Consider the following 19,571-nt stretch of genomic DNA (forward strand, 5'->3'; position numbering starts at 1 on the left):
CTCCAGTGTCAAGATTGAGAGGCTTGGCCAATCTTGACACTAATCTTACAACGCCTCTAGAACTAGTAGGTTGCCACCATCTTGAAAAGCAGTACCGTGGATTTAGATCAGGAAAGAATCTTTCTTATTGCTGCGATATAGGTCTCATTAGAATTTGATTAGGCCTCGTGTCGGTTGCCCGGGGCCTATTTGACGCTGCCCTTGACATTGTCCTCCGCACTGTGTAGTGCCACCAGTATCTGAATTTTGTTATTTCGGCACTGGGGCGAGTTTGGGGAGATTGTAGAAAGTGCTTGCGTCATCAAACCACGTGGTTCGTTCTTTCCTCCGCCATTTTTATGAGACGGCGCATTTTGCGTCTTGGAGCCCCAGTTATCTGTGGGTTTTCTGACCAGTAGAAAAAACTAAAAGACTCCCTTGTTGGGTCCAGTAATAAATAAATATGCCCACTTACTTCCAGCGCCCGGAAAATGCTCTGAAGCGAGCTAATGGTGAGAAATTCGGGTTATCTTCTGGCCATATGGTTTCCCGGTGTTTGCCCAATGAATGCGAGTACATCGCGCGTGTGTGCACGTGCACGACCATGCGGAAAATATTTTCCGATTTGACGATGTTTGGCAGTTGTGTTAGCTCATCTGACGTATCTTTGTTTAAGAATGAATACTTATGACACAGTGATAACTGATATATATCTATGATGTCTTAGACTTGGAGAGAACGATTAATAAAGTGCTGAAACTTCGTTGGCTCGACCACGGCACAGGCCCCTAGCTGAAGGCTAGTTAGCGGGATTATCGGGCTAAACAATAGGATAAGCCAGGAAAGTACTATGAGAAGAGTAAAAAAGAAAGGTAGGCAAGTGCTGGACCAGATTTGAAGCGAGAGACAGCTCCACTTCGGACCCCTCGTACGCGCGGTGAGCAACAAATTGTTTGTTTCTCGGCGTTATCTGGTCATACGAGGGGTCTGAAGTGGAGCTGTCTCTCGCTTCAAATCTGGTCCAGCGCTTGCCTACCTTTCTTTTTTACCCCTGTCATAGTACTTTCTTGGCTTATCCCATTGTTTAGCCCGATAATCCCGCTAACTAGGCTTCAGGGGCCTGTGGCTCGACTCTGGAAGGGTGAAATTTGAGCGACTTCAACATGCAGACCGTGCTTTGAAAAATTCCAAAAACTATTCTTTAGCGAGCTACTTACTCTCAAGTTACTCCTCATGTATCCATTGTTCTCCAAATCGGATCACAAATGGTCATTAAAAGTGCAAAAAAAACCCAACGAGCACAAGTGGTGTGACAAAATGGCGAAAAAGACAACACGGCCTGCTATGACGTCACAATCAACCTAATATAGATATTGCACATTCTCTTTCGGTATTTGTAGTAAACTCCACCCCGGTGGGATATATTGCTTATTCTTCTATTTTTTCCAGAATTTATTGATGTTGGAAAAAAGCAACGGGCTCTTGATGCTCTCTATGATGTCATCAAAAGCAAAAAGCATCGGACATGGCAGAAAATCCATGAGCCGATTATGCTCAAATACCTTGAGCTCTGCGTGGACCTGAAAAAGAGTCATGTTGCCAAAGAAGGTCTTTATCAGTACAAGAACATCTGTCAGCAGGTATGGTCTTTGTTTTCTGTAGACATTTCACAAATTGATTACAATCCATGTTTTGAATTGATGATAAAAAGGTTGGCTGAATTACTTAACTTGGAAAAACTGTTGTAAATTTTCTGGGATATATTGGATTTGAAAAAGAAAGATTGAAAAATCTTGATTGCTGCAGTATCTTTCCAACACAGTTTTGTTTCGTGAACAGGCTTTGTGATCACCTACCTACCTACCATTTTCGAGCCATTACGACTGGCATCGAAATTAATCCAGCGTCTGTGTCTGTGAAATCCAAACAGTTCCCTTCTGACTTTCACCGTTGGAAGTGGAAACTAAGTTAAACAATCAGCTTAAACAGGAATCCAGCATTAATCTTGACTTTGTTTCGATTGTTTTGGATTGTTTTTCAGGTGAACATCAAATCCCTGGAAGATGTTGTTCGGAAGTACCTGGCATTGGCAGAAGAAAAGACAGAGGAAGCCCGGCAGGAGTCCCACCAGGCAGTTGCTGACATTGCAAATATTGATGATCTGGATGTTATCACAACCCCTGAGAGGTGAGAGCTATCTTCCATCCTGCGGGGCTGATCATTCTAACAACTACAGGCTTCACTCCCATAGTTGGAAAAATATCTGGGCCAGCCTCTTTCATGGGCTGTGGTACTGGTATCATCTCGCCAAAGAATGATTTGAAGAGGGGAATAATTGGGCTCGATTGTGATCACTCTCCTTTTAAAATGGAAGTCCATGCAATTAAGTGAATGGTCCAAAGTCCAAATGGTGTGCAGTAAGTCCTTAAAAAACAGAAACAACAATTTTTCAAAATTGAGTGATGAATGAAAGTTTTCTACTGTTTTATCTTCAGCCTACTGCTGAGCGCTGTCAGTGGTGAAGATACACAAGACAGGACAGACCGTGCCATTCTTACACCTTGGGTCAAGTTCCTCTGGGAGTCCTATCGCCAGTGTCTTGAGTTGTTGAGGAATAACAACAGAGTGGAGAAACTCTACCAGGACATCGCGCAGCAAGCCTTCAAGTTCTGCTTGAAGTACTCTCGGAAGACCGAGTTTAGGAAATTGTGCGATAACGTGAGTGAATATCAATAGATTTTCTTCAATTTAAACATTTATGAAATAACTCCAGATTGCAACTTCTACTCTCAGTTATTTACAGCCACTCTTGTTCAATAACAAAAGTATGAACTTCTGGAGCTTGGATGCATGATATGTACCAATTCTAGTAAAGACAAGTCTAGACATTAAAAAACTGGCTCGTAGAAAAAAATCCTTCATCTTTTTTCATGATTATTTCAGTTGAGAACGCACTTGGGTCACATCCACAAGCATCAAGCTCAGCAGACGGCCATCAACCTCAACAACCCAGAGAGTCAGGCACTGCACCTGGAGACCAGGCTGGTACAGCTAGAGAGTGCTATTCAGATGGAGCTTTGGCAGGTTGGTATTGCAGACACGTGCACCCTCCTTTGGTTCTAGAAGATATAATGGAGATGGCTTTTAGTTCGGCCAAAACCACATGAAACTATATTTTGGCAATTTCGTTGTTAATATTAGCCTTGTTAAGATCCTAACACTCCATCATCAGAATGTAAAGTACACTTGATGAAGTGTTTGACTTGACACTACTTGGTTGGTGCATGTTTGCTACAGCTGTGCATGATGAACCTTGTCACGATGGTCTTCTGATTAAAACATGAAGACGCTAGTTGATATCTGACACAGATCGCCTTGAAGTAACAATACTAGGAAAAGTAGCCAGGTTTGAAATTTCTATTCTTGTAAACTGAAGCTAAGCCTGACTGATCTTGACAGTGGCCACTTTGTGAAAAACTTTATTGTGCACTTCAGTTTCTCTATCACAAAGCTTATATAATTTTAGGAAGCATTCAAAGCTGTTGAAGACATCTACGGCCTTGTCTCCATGTCGAAGAAGCCTCCCAAGCCCTCCCTGATGGCCAATTACTATCAGAAGTTGGGCATGGTATTCTGGAAGTCTGGCAACCACCTGTTCCATGCCTGTGCCTGGCACCGCCTCTTCCAACTCTGCCGTGAACAGAAGAAGAGTTTGTCTGCAGAGGAACTACAGAGGTGAGGCGAATATGAAATTATAAGTCCTGAAAACTAAAGTTTGGTGACTAATATTGAAATTTTTTTGACCAGTCGTAAACCGCCAAAAATGGGAACTGTTTGATGAATATTTGTGCATAACCCAGCTCCATAGTGTATCAACAGTGACACATGTGGCGTTTAGTTTGTGCTAGAGAAACGTTGAACTGCTATCTGGCAACTTTGACTTGTGGGTTGTTAGCCACCGTTCACCTACAATCCCAAACTCATTAAAATAACAATGATTCATCTTCTGCATAACCCAGCTCCAAAGTGTATCAACAGTGACACGTGTGGCGTTTAGTTTATGCTAGAGAAACGTTGAACTGCTATCTGGCAACTTTGACTTGTGGGTTGTTAGCCACCGTTCACCTACAATCCCAAACTCATTAAAATAACAATGATTCATCTTCTGCATAACCCAGCTCCATAGTGTATCAACAGTGACACGTGTGGCGTTTAGTTTATGCTAGAGAAACGTTGAACTGCTATCTGGCAACTTTGACTTGTGGGTTGTTAGCCACCGTTCACCTACAATCCCTAGACTAATGTGTTCGTGCAGCTCCATTTTGTTTGAAAAGTCACAATTGTGGTATTTAGTTTGTGCAAAAACAGCGTTAGACTGTTATATGGCAACTGTCTACCATTGACACTTTCATAATTATGACATTTCTTTTCCTCAAGGATGGCCTCGCGTGTTCTGTGTGCGACATTGGCCATCCCGATTCCGCCAAATCGTGACAAGCTCGATGCCCTTATTGACCAAGAGATCAGCACGCTCGACAAACAGAGGCGGTTGGCTACGTTGCTTGGGTTGCAGAATCCACCAACCAGGATCAGTCTCATCAAGGACTTGGTACGTAGCAGCGGGAAATCTTGGGGCTTAATCTGAGATGAGATTGGATGAACTTGAGTCATTTTATAGATTTAGATCAGGTGTGTCGTATGATTCCTTCAGTTCCTGCCAGCTTTTTGCCAACTCGGTCATTGTGCATAACCCAGCTCCATCGTGTACTGACATGGACACGTGTGGCGTTTAGTTTGTGCTAGAGAAACGTTGAACTGCTATCTGGCAACTTTGACTTGTGGGTTGTTAGCCACCGTTCACCTACAATCCCAAACTCATTAAATAACAATGATTCATCTTCTGCATAACCCAGCTCCATAGTGTATCAACAGTGACACATGTGGCGTTTAGTTTGTGCTAGAAAAACGTTGAACTGCTATCTGGCAACTTTGACTTGTGGGTTGTTAGCCACCGTTCACCTACAATCCCAAACTCATTAAACTAACAATGATTCATCTTCTGCATAACCCAGCTCCATCGTGTATCAACAGTGACACGTGTGGCGTTTAGTTTGTGCTAGAAAAACGTTGAACTGCTATCTGGCAACTTTGACTTGTGGGTTGTTAGCCACCGTTCACCTACAATCCCAAACTCATTAAAATAACAATGATTCATCTTCTGCATAACCCAGCTCCATAGTGTATCAACAGTGACACGTGTGGCGTTTAGTTTATGCTAGAGAAACGTTGAACTGCTATCTGGCAACTTTGAATAGTGATTTGTCAGCCACTGGTCACCTACAATCCTATTACAATAACATTATGTTCAACTGCTATCTGGCTACTTTGATAACATCCACCATAACTCTTGCCTTAGTTCTGCTGGTTAAGTTTTCTAACTTTCCTGGTGTCAAAATGGGCATACATAAATCAAGACATGCTTCATGCCAATACTTCCAATGGGTCTTCCAATGGGAGTAACCCTGTGGTGTTGTATGCCAATAGGGTGAAGTTGTGGCTTGACATCCCTTGACTATATTCATTGGCCAACAGCATATTGCGTTTTAATTGAACCACTTGAGTGGTGCAGGTCTTCTATTTCAATTTCTTTGCCTTAGTTCTGCTGGTTAAGTTTTCTAACTTTCCTGGTGTCAAAATGGGCATACATAAATCAAGACATGCTTCATGCCAATACTCCCAGTGGGTCTTCCAATGGGAGTAACCCTGTGGTGTTGTATGCCAATAGGGTGAAGTTGTGGCTTGACATCCTATTGCTAAAATATCATATAATCTTTATCAAGTCTTTTGATTACCCGGTATTCTTAGTCTTCAGCAAGACAGAGACAATTCAGACGAAGACCTATCTGTTACATGTAGATTTGAAAGTTTGTTTTCTTCTTCTAGGTGAAGTACAATGTTATCCAATTCGTCAATCCCGAGCTACATAACCTGTACAAGTGGCTTGAGGTCGAGTTTCACCCCCTGAAGCTCGCACAGAGGATATCATCGTCCCTGGAATACATTGAGAAGAATGAAGAATTGGTCCAGTTCATCCCACCTCTGCAGGACATTACCATCATGAGGATACTCAAGCAGGTAAGAAGCCTTGAAAAGGGCCATTGATTTGCCATATACAAAATTGCTCAGAACTCAAAGAGGATCAGAACTCCGTGTAGAATCTTGAAAATGACTTGGTGGTGGAATTCTAAATAATAGTTTCAATCAAACACTGTGCAGAATCATCTTGTCCTTCAGATTTTGGGTTTTAAGTCGAACTCAAACAGTGGCTAAAATAACCGCACGGATCAGAATGTGAAACACTGTGCAGAATCATCTTGCCCTTCAGATTTTGGGTTTTAAGTCGAACTCAAACAGTGGCTAAAATAACCGCACGGATCAGCTTCAGAAGTAAATAAAACAGTTTTACTTTTGGCGTTCCCTACTGTGCCATATCAAAATCTGTACTCGCTATGTTGCATTCTTGAATGGTGGAATGTGAAACACTGTGCAGAAACAAAATTACATCCACAAAGTTTTGTCCCGCCGAGTTGAAGTAATATTCTGGAATTGGCACGGACTAGCTCCAAGACTTGATTACTTGTTTAAGTTTTGGCGTTCCCTACTGTGCCATATCAAACTCTGTACTCGCTATGTTGCATTCTTGACTAGTGGAATGTGAAACACTGTGCAGAAACAGACTGATTTGTTAAGTCTGTTGTGACTGAGCTCCACCTGTCACTAATGGCAAACACAGGAAAATCTAGATGGAGAACATTCACCTCGTTGTGGAGTATCACTTCTTATCTCTTGAATCTAGGTCTCCCAAGTCTACCAAACCATCGAGTTCTCTCGTCTTGAAGAGCTGATTCCATTCAGCAGTAGTTTCCATTTGGAGAGGGTGGTCGTCGAAGCTGCCAGAACATTAGATTTACAGGTAAGCAATCATTGCAGGAAGATAAGAAACGAGGCAATTGTCTTAGATGCCTCTGATGATTTCCAGGCACGAGATGTCTAAGTCTTGCCCTTGTGTTACTGGTCAAGCCCATATATGGCTTTCTCAGCGTCAAGCAGGGCATAAAGTAACTGGAATGAGTCATCACTGGAGAAAGTCCGCGTGGATTTTCTCCGCTTTGATGATTCGTCCAAACACTTTCTGAAATTTTGCAATAAGGAATGTCGTTGAACTTTTTCATTATGTGAAGGAAGGATTGTCTAAGCCAATTATTGCTTTCTCGGCTTCAGGCAGGGCATAGATTAACTGGAAAGCGTCATCATTACTCAAAGCTGTCCTTATATGTAATCCTTTGACTCGGAAGGTTCTTCCTTGCATTCCTCACCTGAGGAGTCCAAAAAATTAGAATTTGCATGCCGATCTGTTTTGAACAAAACTTGTAAACAATATTCTATGTTGCAGGTTCGAATTGACCATCGTACTCGCTGTCTGACCTTTGGGACCGATCTTGCTGGCTCCCAGAAAGAGGATGTTCCTGAGGGTCCGTACCTGCAGGGCATGCCGAGTGAGCAGATAAGAAATCAGTTGATATTGATGGCAGAGGCACTACAGAAGGTCCAGAAGATGATGCAACCCAAGTCTTCATCGGTGAGTTGTGTTTCTGGAACAATGTTGAACTGTTATCTGGCAGCTTCGAAAAGTGACTTGCTGGACACCTTGCGTTATTGTAAAATATATTCAGTTATTATAAGAGTTATTACATGCATAACCCAGCTCCATCGTGTACTGACAGTGACACGTGTGGCGTTTAGTTTGTGCTAGAGTAATGTTGAACTGCTATCTGGCAACTTTGACTTGTGGGTTGTTAGCCACCGTTCACCTACAATCCCAAACTCATTAAATAACAATGATTCATCTTCTGCATAACCCAGCTCCATAGTGTATCAACAGTGACACATGTGGCGTTTAGTTTGTGCTAGAGAAACGTTGAACTGCTATCTGGCAACTTTGACTTGTGGGTTGTTAGCCACCGTTCACCTACAATCCCAAACTCATTAAACTAACAATGATTCATCTTCTGCATAACCCAGCTCCATAGTGTATCAACAGTGACACATGTGGCGTTTAGTTTGTGCTAGAGAAACGTTGAACTGCTATCTGGCAACTTTGACTTGTGGGTTGTTAGCCACCGTTCACCTACAATCCCAAACTCATTAAATAACAATGATTCATCTTCTGCATAACCCAGCTCCATAGTGTATCAACAGTGACACATGTGGCGTTTAGTTTGTGCTAGAGTAATGTTGAACTGCTATCTGGCAACTTTGACTTGTGGGTTGTTAGCCACCGTTCAGCAACACGCAATAAGTATTTCTTGGCCTTTTATCAATTATGATGAGCCACTAACTATTCAGTGTTGCCCTTGTGTTACTGATCAGGCTGGTTGTATGGCTTTCTCAGTGTCAAAGGGCAAAAAGCTGGTCTTGCCTCTGGCGTTGCTGGATTACCCATATGGTTCTTTCAGTGTCAACGGGGGCAGAAAAAAAATGCAGGGGATCCAATGATTGACACTGCTTGATAGTGTCATGATTGTATTCCCTAGGACATGCTTGTCTTGAATGTTGTATTCTTGTAACATCTGCACGATTAAAACAACTACTTAAATATGACATATTACAGCTGGTCTTGCCTCTGGCGTTGCTGGATTACCCATATGGTTCTTTCAGTGTCAACGGGGGCAGAAAAAAAATGCAGGGGATCCAATGATTGACACTTCTAATAGTGTCATGATTGTATTCCCTAGGACATGCATGTTTTGCATTGATTTGATGGTCACTTCAAAGTTTACTCAAGGCTCAGCAACTCTTGAGTATTAGCTTCTTGCAACAAAGTTTGGCTGAAAATGTCTTGATATCTACTTGCAGACTGTGCGTGAGGAATTGCGTGCCCACATCATTGAAACCTACCGCCACGTCTCCAAACGTGAACACCAGAGAATTCTCCTTCGTCGCCAAATCATTGAGGATAGGAAGGAACAGTTAGAGAACATCAATGTTCAAAGGGTATGTTTTTTTCGATGCCTGAAAAGGGATGGCTTAGGCATAGGCCTAAGTCGGCTGGTCCAGATTCATTGAAATTATCCAAAGAATATAGTGTGTGCCTACTTCTTTGTTAGCTGAATGTGTGTGTTGGGACCAATCAACTGAGGATTCCTTGAGCATGACCCAAGGTGTCTAATCTCAATCAGACCTTACAGCAATATATCAACTTTCACTTTACCGCTGCCAACGCACACTCAGTTTGGCAAGTTAGCAATATTCTGTGAAGCATGGATGAGAATCCTCTCGATCTTTTAATCCGGATCAAAAAAATAGGAAGGGGGGCTATTTTCCAACCTGAAAACAATTTCTCAACTCTTCTGTAGGAACATGAGGAAAACCAAAAGCTTGAGGATGAAAGGAAGAAGCAAATGGATGCTGAGAAAGAGCGCCTCGAGCGTGAAATGGAACAGCGAGCACGCCAGCGTCTCCTGGAGGAGAGGAAGGAGATCGCTAAACGTCACGCCAAGGAGAAACTTGAGCAACTCAAGAAGTCCGAGATCGGTGCCAAGGCGTTCAGGGATATTGATGAGGAGGTAAGAATCAGTGGTATTTCTGTTTGTCTGGAACTGTTCCTCATATATTTGATAAACGCATGTTTTTCTTGCGTCTTGATGCTCCTTTATCTCATGGAATTGTTTTCCTTTTAAGGATCTGGCCGGGTTGGATGCAGAAGAGATCATGGCAAAACAGGTCCAACAGATTGAGAAGGAGAAGAAGGAATTGCAGGACAGGCTCAAGTCCCAAGAGAAAAAGGTAAACAAGATTAAAACATGGAAATACTGGACTAGTGGGATAGTGGAAATGAAAGTAAAAATAGATAAAATGACAAATGAGCCCTGGTGGTTCTGTGCTGGTTCAGCACGGACTCCTTTGCAAGTCGTTGTTGGTTCAAACCCTGGTGTCGGCTTTCCTGAGTTTGTCATCTGACTTTGTTTGCCAATCAACGAATTCATTGGGTCTCACAAGTATGATGGAGCCTATTTTACGCCTTACAGTTAATGACAATGCACACTGTCTAGAACCCTGACCTCTCAAGTTCCATCATTCTTGCGGCACAGTGGAGAGGACCATGGTGGGTTTGACTTGCAAAAAGTGTGCTAAACTTCCTCTTACATAACTTTCCCTCGTGTTTGTAGCACGACTACATGATGAGGGCTCGTAGAGAAGAAGAGATCCCACTCCTCCTGAAGGATCGCGAGGAGGAAAAGGCCCAGGCAGAAGAATTCTGGAAGAAAGAGGAAGAGGAACGGGTAAGGATTGCTTTGTCGCATGACGCATTGAACCATCAAAATTATATTCTGGAATTGGCACGGACTAGCTCCAAGACTTGATTACTTGTTTAAGTTTTGGCGTTCCCTACTGTGCCATATCAAAATCTGTACTCGCTATGTTGCATTCTTGAATGGTGGAATGTGAAACACTGTCCAGAAACATGTTGTCAATTCGCCAATCAGTTGGAAACCTCTGTTGATTGTCATTAAATGCTGCTGCAGTGTCTTGTCAGGATTGATTACCCATGTTCCTGGCCTGCTGTCGTTTGTTCCTGAAATACACTGAACCTTCCCAAGAAGACACTGATGAAGGACACTTGTGTTGGCCCATACTGGTTGTTTCAACGGACTGCACTTATCAGTGCCAAGGGTCTCCTAAATAGAGGGGTCCTACAGTACTGTTGTATAGCTCATTATCTTCTGCATATCGATGTCTGAATCATTGTTGTCTACAAATACTTACGCTGGAGTCTTACATCTCCTAGATTGCCAAACTTATTGAGGAGCACGACATTGCGATTGAGCACCGTGATCGTCTGCTGCGGATGAGAGGAGACCGAGATATTTTCTTGAATGACCTCAAGGACAAGAGGAAGACTGTTCACAAGGTAAGACGCTTGCTAGTGGTCTTGTCTGTTAGAGGTCATTTGATATCGTCATCAGGGCTGTATTGTCTGAGAAGTCAAGAAAACCTGGGCACAGATTTGCTTCAAAACTGAATTACTTGTTTCTCTTTGGAGTAACCAACTGTGCCATATCAAAATCTGTACTCGCTATGTTGCATTCTTGAAAAAGTGGCATGTGAAACACTTTGCAGAAACAAAATTACATCCACAAGATTTTGTCCTGCCGAGTTGAAGTAATATTCTGGAATTGGCACGGACTAGCTCCAAGACTTGATTACTTGTTTAAGTTTTGGCGTTCCCTACTGTGCCATATCAAAATCTGTACTCGCTATGTTGCATTCTTGACAAGTGGAATGTAAAACACTGTGCAGAAACATTTGTGATGCGAATAGATGGAAAGTAAGTTCAGCAGCAGTACCAATTATAATATCTCTAATAACATAATGAAAACATTTAATCACGGTTCGGCCTATTTGACCTGTATACTTGTAGTCATCTCAGAAGTTGTTTATGTTTACAGGACAACTTGAAGAACTTCGAGATAAAACTAGCTGAGGAGCGTAAGCTACGTGTCGCTGAGCGCAAACAGCAGCGAAAGGATGAGCGTCAAATGAAACGCCAAAAGGAAAGGGAAGAGGCTGAACAGCGTGCCAAGGATGAGGCTCTCAAGAAAGGTAACTGTCTTTCCTCTTGAGAAAACATTTTCCTGCTGAGCATAGCCAAAGGCTGATATCTTTTCTTAACTGATTCCTTGAACAGCCACTATGATTGGCCTGTGTTCAGCTGGCTGCTTCAGCCTCAGTTCATCTAATATAATTCCCACATAGGCGAGTACCGTAAGCAAAGAATATCTTAATGTTGGCCTTGTGACTCCTTTCAGAACGTGAAGAGAAGGAACGTCTTGAGATTGAGCAGCGAGAGAAGGAAGAGGCTGAATACAGGGAGGTGAAAGAACGACTGGAAAGAGCTGCTGCCAAGCAGCGAGAGAAAGAGAGGGAGATCGAAGAGAGGCTGGCCAAGGAGAAGGCAGAAAGGGATCGGGAGCCCAAGGGGTAAGGTTGTGGCTACGCTTGGGGTCAAGAGGTAGACCATCATGGTTACTAGGGTCCTTCACATGCTCATGTTGGTTTGATAGGCTAAAAACCTGTACTGGTCCTCTGAGACATCAGAAAATGGTCTAGAAAGTCATATAGATGTCTGTAGCAGTGTGGTGGGCTGTTTTCGAAAGTGCTTTACTGTCGACGATGGGAAAGCATCAAGATGTCTGCCCCTTGAACAGCCAATTTAAGTTTTATGTTTGTTTTCTCAGATTCTGTCGTGTTGTTGGCACATTTCAACTGATCGATATTGTTTTTCAGTCGGGAGGATGATAAGTGGCGTCGTGACCGAGACATTGATAGTCGACGAAGTGATGACCGAAATCGAGGCCGGGACGAGGCTGATGACGCCCATGGCCCGAACGCATGGCGTCCAAAACCTAAAGAAGGTAGCGGATGGAGGGATAGGCTGAAAGAGAAAGAAGAAAGATGGTAAGTGGAAATGATCTTCATGCAGGGTTCTGATCCCATCTAAGGGATTCTGTCACAGATCATCCACAAAAGTAGGGCTCAAAATTCACCCAGGCAAAGCATCCATAGCATTTTATCTGATGCTGTGGAATATCGACTGCCAGTACTTGCTGAAATTTAAAAGAATGTGCTTGTTCTTCAGGGAAAAAGGACCAGTTGCGGATAGAGGTCGTGATACCTCACCTGGGAGAGATCGTAACCGTTCACCTCCCAGGCGATCACCACCAAGGGCAAGGTCACCACCACCAAGGGCAAGGTCACCTCCACCAAGGGCAAGGTCACCTCCCCCTAGGGCAAGGTCACCACCACCAGCCAGAGATGCATGGCGCCGTGATGACAGGGGTGGCGATCGTTGGCGTGATGAGCCACGGGGTGGTGATAAACGCGACGAGCGTGGAGGGGATAGAGATGGAGACCGGGGTGGTGATTCCTGGAGGAGGGGCGGCAGTGGTGGTGGTGGTTTTGACCGTGGAGGAAGACGGGATGAGCCACGTCGTGATGACCGGGATGAGTGGCGACGTGGTGGTGGTGGTGGCAGTGAAAGAGGTGGAACTGGTGGTGGGAGCTCTTGGCGTGATTCTAGAGATTCTAGGGGACCACCGCCAAGGGATCGTGATGGTGATTCAAGAGATTTTAGAGGTGATAGAGATCGTGATAGGGGCGGTGATCGTGATTTACGTGGAGATCGAGACCGGGGTGATCGGGACATACGGAGTGATCGCGATGGAGGTCGCGGGGGTGGCGCTTGGAGGCGTGGAGGAGATGACACGTCCAGCAGAGGAGATGATGCGCCCAGCAGAGGAGGTGGTGGAGGGGCTTGGAGACGTGGAGGTGGTAAGTGTCCCTACTGTTAAGAGCGAGATATCTGAGAGGGCAGGGCAGAAAGGGCTAGTTGCAGCACCCCGGTTTGAATAGAAATGCATTGGATTGTCCAGTAAGATGCTAACTCAAGTTGGTCCTTTTGACTTGTTAGGGTTGATTAAGCAATTGGTCTTGGTGATTCATACAGAAGGAATTTCAGCATATTTCACAATGCTATTGCAGCAAATTGTTGAAACCAATAAGTCGTTTGCTTAACGACTTCGACCTTTTCCATGTTGTCCCAAATTATGCCTTACCATTCATTCACAACCTGCTTTTTAGATGATGGTCGTCGTGGTGGTGAGCGTGATGTTGAACCAAGGGGGTCGCCCACAAAAGATGATCGGTGGAGGAAATCGGAGGATAGACCAAAAGGTGAGCCTTGGCTCTTTGCATTCGACATGAATAGGATAACTGGTTGTACCTCTGATTGGAAGGTTTCCATGCTGTATGGCTGTCTACGCTGTGCGCGTTTCTGGTATCCTCCATGGCAGTGCTAGAACACAACTTGTACACCGTAATCACCATGATTAGAATGAAGTTTCAGCAAAAACGTTGCTCTTAAATCTCGAGATATAAAATGATATCGTGATTATCTTTCAGATCGACCAGCAGGATCTGATGCCCCAGATGACGGTTGGGTGCAAGTCCGGCGTTGATGGGGAATACAGGATGTGACGTCTGCCCATTTGTGACATCACTAAGCACAACCTATTATAGACTATATAACCCATTTATCGTACTCTTCAAACCAATGTCTGCAGTCTACTGTTTTACAGATAAAGTGTCGGACACATTGCCTCATTGCCTATCTGAAACTTATCACTACCATGTACCATTCAAAACCTATATCTGCTGTGTATGCAATAGGCTCCATGCAAGTCGCCCAAAATCTTTATCAATTTCTGTTGATACTTTTTGTCAGCCATGTCAAAAGATAACTGAAACCAGGGACAGTGATGTGGAGTCCAGTCAGAACTCGGCAGATTTGGTTCAGCAAGTTTTGTCGGTTGAATATTTCTGTGGGACTTCATGTTTTGAGCTGAAATTATGCCTTTGTTGTATCCAAAGAAAATAGCATCAATCTGTGTGCAGTAGTCAAGCATTTGTCATTGTTGTCATGTTATATACTCCAGTCTTCTGACACACTTCTAACTACTGTACTTCACTTCCTTAGACATCCATATGATATGTGTAAGAACTTTGCTTTGCCTGAATGACAAATAGTGTCATAGTCTTGAAAATTATTTTGGAGGGTGAACATATCCTTTTGGTGGATTTGAATCAATTGCTACATGTGTTTGGGAGGGAAATGGGTTCAAGTTTCCAACAAGTAGCTGACTTAATTTATTTTGTATTTGCCTGTGCAGTGGGCTGATGAGCCGGTCGATCCTGTTTGTACAGTAATAAGCCTCGAGTTGCTGTAGACATGATTTTTGTCTAAATGGCGTGAATTGTATTCTCATTGAAATGTAATTATTGCATGTCGTCATCCTCATAAAAAAGTGCCCAAGTCATTTTTCCTTCTTTTGAGAAAAATAGAAAAAACTCATTAATTTCCTAACTATTTCAAATTAATTTTGCCGCTAACTAAGAAATTTGAAATAGTTAGGAAAATATGACTTGGGTAATTATTTCATGAGGATGACGACATGTTGTCTTGTTCTATCGTAAAAAATACATTATATCAAGTAAACATTTCTTCTGTTGAATTATTGTCTTCATCGGCGATGATGCATGCAGTGACAAATCAAGAGCATCAGAGGACATGGCCGTCACTTGATGGCGCTGACTGTCACTGGGTAGTGCATTGTGGTGACGGAGATGTGACATCAATTTTGAGTTGTGACGTCTTGATGCATATCCAAGTCAGTGCTGCATATTGGTCTGTCAATCACCTTGTTTGCAAACTAAAGATTGACTCGTCAACAGCCTTACCAGATGGGATGAATGGAGCTGATATAACTAAACAAAAGCTTTGGAGAGCTTTGGATCTGGAAAAATGACCTCTTTGTTGACTCAGAGCAGATTTGCCATGTAATCTGGTCTCGGCCGACCAATACTCTCTGTTCCTCTGGTGGCCAGTTTGTGTCATATTGTCACAGACTGAATGAGCACTATATCTACCCAGCAACACATGAGAATGTCAGCTGTTCCCGGGAAAACAAACTGTTGAGTATTGGAATAGTGAATTTTTGTCTGGTCCTGATTTCCTCTGCTTTATAGACCCCCATAGTAGTCCCTTGGTTGGTCCTTCAGGGGGGTCGAGACCAATACCACTGCATCTGGAATGTATTCCATTGTGTCTGATATTCAACTTATTGCTGTCCTGATGGGGACAATGTTGATAGCTGTTCCCAAAACCCTCATGTACAACTCGCACAAATCGGACACAGTTGTCCTTGATGACCATTTTGATATGGACACTGCTGTCTCTGATAACCTGCACAACCAGTTGTCCTTGATAACCATTTTGATATGGACACTGCTGTGTCCCTGATAACCATTTCGATTGGGACAACCAGCACATGAAACCCAATTGTTCTTGATTGCTATTTTGATATGTATACAGATTAAACTCGGAAAAGGACGAATTATGTGTATAATATAAGTCACATGGTCATAATTCTGGCATAACACCACTCAGGACGTTTAGTTCTATAGTACTCCTCAATACGCGGCGTTGTCGTCGAACTGGTAATCACTCGTTACTAGTACCTTACACGATACGAAAACGCTTGAGGATGGATTAACAAAAGTCGAATTTTTCTAGGGTACAAAGAAACGCCAAAATGACGCTGATAGTGAATGTGATCAGTGCTTCCAATCTCCCCAATATTGAGAAGTTTGGAAAGAGTGACCCGTTCTGTGTTGTGGAGTTTTTGAGTAAGTTTTTGTGAGTTTTCGTGTGATGTGGACAACACCCTTTCTCCGACCGGCAGTGCATTTACATAGGGCACTATGTATTGAGTAGAACCTCTCTACTAAGGTCACCCGTGGGACTCGCAAGTACTTTCCTTATTTGAGAAGTGGCCTGATTAGAGAGGTCAAATTGAATGGAAACAACCAATTTGGGACCACAACTAGTGTCCTTAATAGAGAGGTGTCTGCTAAGGGAGGTTCCACTGTAGGTATTTTCTCTGAAAATAACAAAACTTTCTGGACTAACCCGTCCCCCAAAACCAGAAAACCCACTGTTGTACAGTGGAGCCTCCCTTAATGGACACCTCTCTAATAAGGACAACCTCTCTATTAAGGACATTAGTTTTGGTCCCAAATTGGTTGTTTCCTTTCAGTTTGACCTCTCTAATCAGGACACCTCCCTACTAAGGACAGCATTTGTCAGTCCCGAGGGTGTCCTTAATAGAAAGGTTGTCCTTATTAGAGAGGTGTCCACTGAGGGAGGCTCCACTGTACTACAGTGGGTTTTCTGGTTTTGGGGGATGGGTTAGTCCAGAAAGTTTTGTTATTTTCAGAGAAAATGCGTGCCGTGGAACCTCCCTAAGCAGACACCTCTCTATTAAGGACACTAGTTGTGGTCCCAAATTGGCTGTTTCCATTCAATTTAACCTCTCTAATCAGGACACTTCCCTACTAAGGACAGCATTTGTCAGTCCTGAGGGTGTCCTTAATAGAGAGGTTTCACTGTGTATGCTTATAGACATGTTGCATTACATGCTGTCACATACTGGTTGGGCAGTTTACACTAAAGTAATGTGGCAGGTGACCCCCAATAGGAGGTGACCCCTAATAGGAGGTGACCCCTTATAGGAGGTGACCTCTAATAGCAGGGATATGGTACAATAGACGGTAGCCAATAGACGTCCCAGGTTTAATACAGTTAGGAGGAATTGTTGTCAGTATTTTCTGTGGCAAAAAATAAAGATTTGGGAATGACTTTTTGACGGGACTGTGGGTGAACGATATCGACCTTTAGAAAGAGGTTGTTTGGACGCTGACCAGTCGTGCGTTTCACCTGAACGGTCACAGTGGCTAATGACATTCACATCGGCCTTCTGATGTCACGATGGTGTTGCAGTGACTAAATCATGAAATGACCAGTTCTTGTTTCAAAATATATTTAACTCGGGATAAGTAATGGTGTACATACAACATATCAAATTTGCCGACCTTGCTTATTCAATCTGAAAAAATGAGTGTTAAAGTTTTTTTCTTTTAATCCTTGTAATGTTCGGGAAGCTCTCCACACATGCACGGAGCGTGGATGGTCGAACATGTTGTTAATTGTCACTTTCAACATTAAATGTGATAATTTATGTTTATGGGCAAATAATATGACATACCTTCTGTTACTGCAGCATTCCTATATAGGTGCAGTCACAGCTAGCAAAATAATTGTTCACATTCAGTTAGCGCCCAACTTCTGAAAAGGCTGGATGGATAAAGAATCGCGTTATACTTTGGTAAAAAAACACCAAGATGGCGTTGATAGTGAATGTGATAAGTGCGTCCAATCTCCCCAATGTGGGAGTTGGTTTATGCAAGAGTCACCCTTTTATGATTATAGACTTTATGGGTAAGTAAATTTTTTTGTGCCACACGACAGGCAACACCCTGAACTCTGACCACTGGCAAGTGTGTGTTTATATTGAAATATTGTATTCTCACTTTTGAAAATGTCTCCTAGGTCTGACGGGTCAGTCTGGGGTGTTATTTTCTTCACTGTTAATATATCAATGGGTTTTCTGGATTTGGGGGATGGGTTAGTCCAGAAAGTTTTGTTATTTTCAGAGAAAAAATGCATAGGACAAAGGCGGGGATCGATAGTGCAGTAAAGGGTCTGACAGGATTTACCTCTCTGCAGTGGAGACAGTAAATTTTTGTCTGTATTTAAGCCTGGATTTTTACACCAGAGTTAACTACATGTATAATAGGATGAGAAGTTTCATATTTTTGTTCATGATGGTGGAGTAGTGGCCAGATAAATTGATGCCTTTTGCACGACTGACTTTAGGTCCTGATCGGTACTAGCATTTCAAACTTGATCGAATAGAATTGTGGTGAGAAAAAATGCTAGCAGCAAATAGCTGTCATGTAATTTGTCACTTTCAATAATTCATAGACAATTACCAAAAAAACAGACGTGGCTGTTGCCAGAAAATGGTCCCACTCCGCTGCAGTTACATTAGCTGTATTTCAGTAAAAAGATCAGCAAAATAATACAGTTTCTCCCTGGCGTCTGCCACGGATGGATGGATTAACAAACTTTGCAACATTCCTGGTGATACAAGCAATTAAAACTCTATCAAAATGACGTTGATAGTCAATGTAATCAGTGGCTCCAATTTGCCAAATTTGGAGACGTTTGGGTTTAGCGACCCTTTCTGCATTGTGGATTTTATGAGTAAGTTCTTGATATGTTTAAGATTTTGAGGCATTAATCCCCTCAAGTAGAGGGGCCCAGGAGGTGTGACAAGGTTCATACGTTTTCTTGAATTCTGGACGAAAGCATTATTATCCATCTCAAGAACAATGTTTTGTTTCTTATTTTAGATGAGAAGAAAGAAACAAAAGTTATCGATGATGAGCTCAACCCAGTTTGGAATGAGGTAAGGATGAGTATTGTTTTATGGGACTTGATTCTCGTAAATTCCCTAGATATTTATAGCCCCGGACCTTTTGGTACCCCAGTGATAATGGTTTAGTGATATATTCAACTTTAGGCTGATGTCAAAAAGTTCTCCTCTTCTTTGCAAAAAAGTGTAAAATATTACCAAGTACGAATTAATCTATACTTGATATTACGTATATTACAGGGAAACACAATTTTGTCATTGTCCGTTGAACCTAGAAGTATTCGTATTAGTATGCCTGGATATATTCAAGTGCTTTTGTATAATCTTTCTTTTTGATCAATGGATATTTGTCCAATGTGTGTGTCATTGTAACGAAGCCCCACACAGTGTTGCGCTCTACGACGCCCCAAGAATTTAAACTAGCGTCAAGGAAGCTAGGGGAACTTCCCTGTGCCAGAGATTTCGGCTTTTGGGAAGGACGGAAGTCTAAACAGATAGTAGTCAATCCCTAAACTATTCGTCATCTTGTGCTATTATTCCAATCATCTGTTCTCTAGTTCCAGAAGTTTGTATAGTCCTCTTAAATTTAGAGTCCAGAGTAGAGTTTTGATATGCTGAATGAACGCCAAATAAAAT

At 42.7% G+C, this 19,571-nt stretch overlaps 2 protein-coding genes across 13 annotated transcripts in view; both read left to right on the top strand.

Moving 5' to 3' along the window:
• Positions 1-331: 331 nt before the first annotated feature.
• On the top strand, positions 332-15,094 carry LOC135488979 (eukaryotic translation initiation factor 3 subunit A-like). Its single transcript, XM_064774018.1, has 21 exons — positions 332-491; positions 1,429-1,619; positions 2,021-2,166; positions 2,475-2,697; positions 2,923-3,063; positions 3,506-3,714; positions 4,417-4,588; positions 5,923-6,114; positions 6,836-6,952; positions 7,433-7,618; positions 8,896-9,033; positions 9,396-9,605; positions 9,721-9,825; positions 10,209-10,322; positions 10,829-10,951; positions 11,490-11,643; positions 11,850-12,021; positions 12,328-12,498; positions 12,680-13,371; positions 13,681-13,773; positions 14,002-15,094. Exons 1-21 carry the CDS (start codon positions 443-445, stop codon positions 14,055-14,057), a joined length of 3,654 nt encoding a protein of 1,217 aa, XP_064630088.1. The 5' UTR covers positions 332-442; the 3' UTR covers positions 14,058-15,094.
• A 1,028-nt stretch (positions 15,095-16,122) lies between these two features.
• The window catches only part of LOC135489072 (myoferlin-like), a 102,077-nt gene continuing 98,628 nt past the window's right edge, over positions 16,123-19,571 (top strand). For all 12 annotated transcript variants that reach the window (XM_064774218.1, XM_064774219.1, XM_064774213.1 and 9 more), the window contains exons 1-2: positions 16,123-16,284; positions 18,913-18,968. In XM_064774218.1, the coding sequence (XP_064630288.1) occupies positions 16,191-16,284; positions 18,913-18,968 (150 nt within the window). In that variant the 5' untranslated portion in view covers positions 16,123-16,190. The remainder of the gene's footprint in view (positions 16,285-18,912; positions 18,969-19,571) is intronic.

This window comes from Lineus longissimus, chromosome 6 (genome assembly GCF_910592395.1).
Source record: "Lineus longissimus chromosome 6, tnLinLong1.2, whole genome shotgun sequence".
Taxonomy (NCBI): Eukaryota; Metazoa; Nemertea; class Pilidiophora; order Heteronemertea; family Lineidae; genus Lineus; species Lineus longissimus.

What these genes read in the sequence shown, in the direction of transcription:
- LOC135488979 (XM_064774018.1), top strand. Translation starts at nt 443, where the DNA reads ATGCCCACTTACTTCCAGCGCCCGGAAAATGCTCTGAAGCGAGCTAAT. An exon ending in ACAAGAACATCTGTCAGCAG is followed by an intron (nt 1,620 to 2,020) that starts GTATGGTCTTTG and finishes ATTGTTTTTCAG; the next exon opens with GTGAACATCAAATCCCTGGA. An exon ending in AGAGGAAGACTGTTCACAAG is followed by an intron (nt 10,952 to 11,489) that starts GTAAGACGCTTG and finishes TTATGTTTACAG; the next exon opens with GACAACTTGAAGAACTTCGA.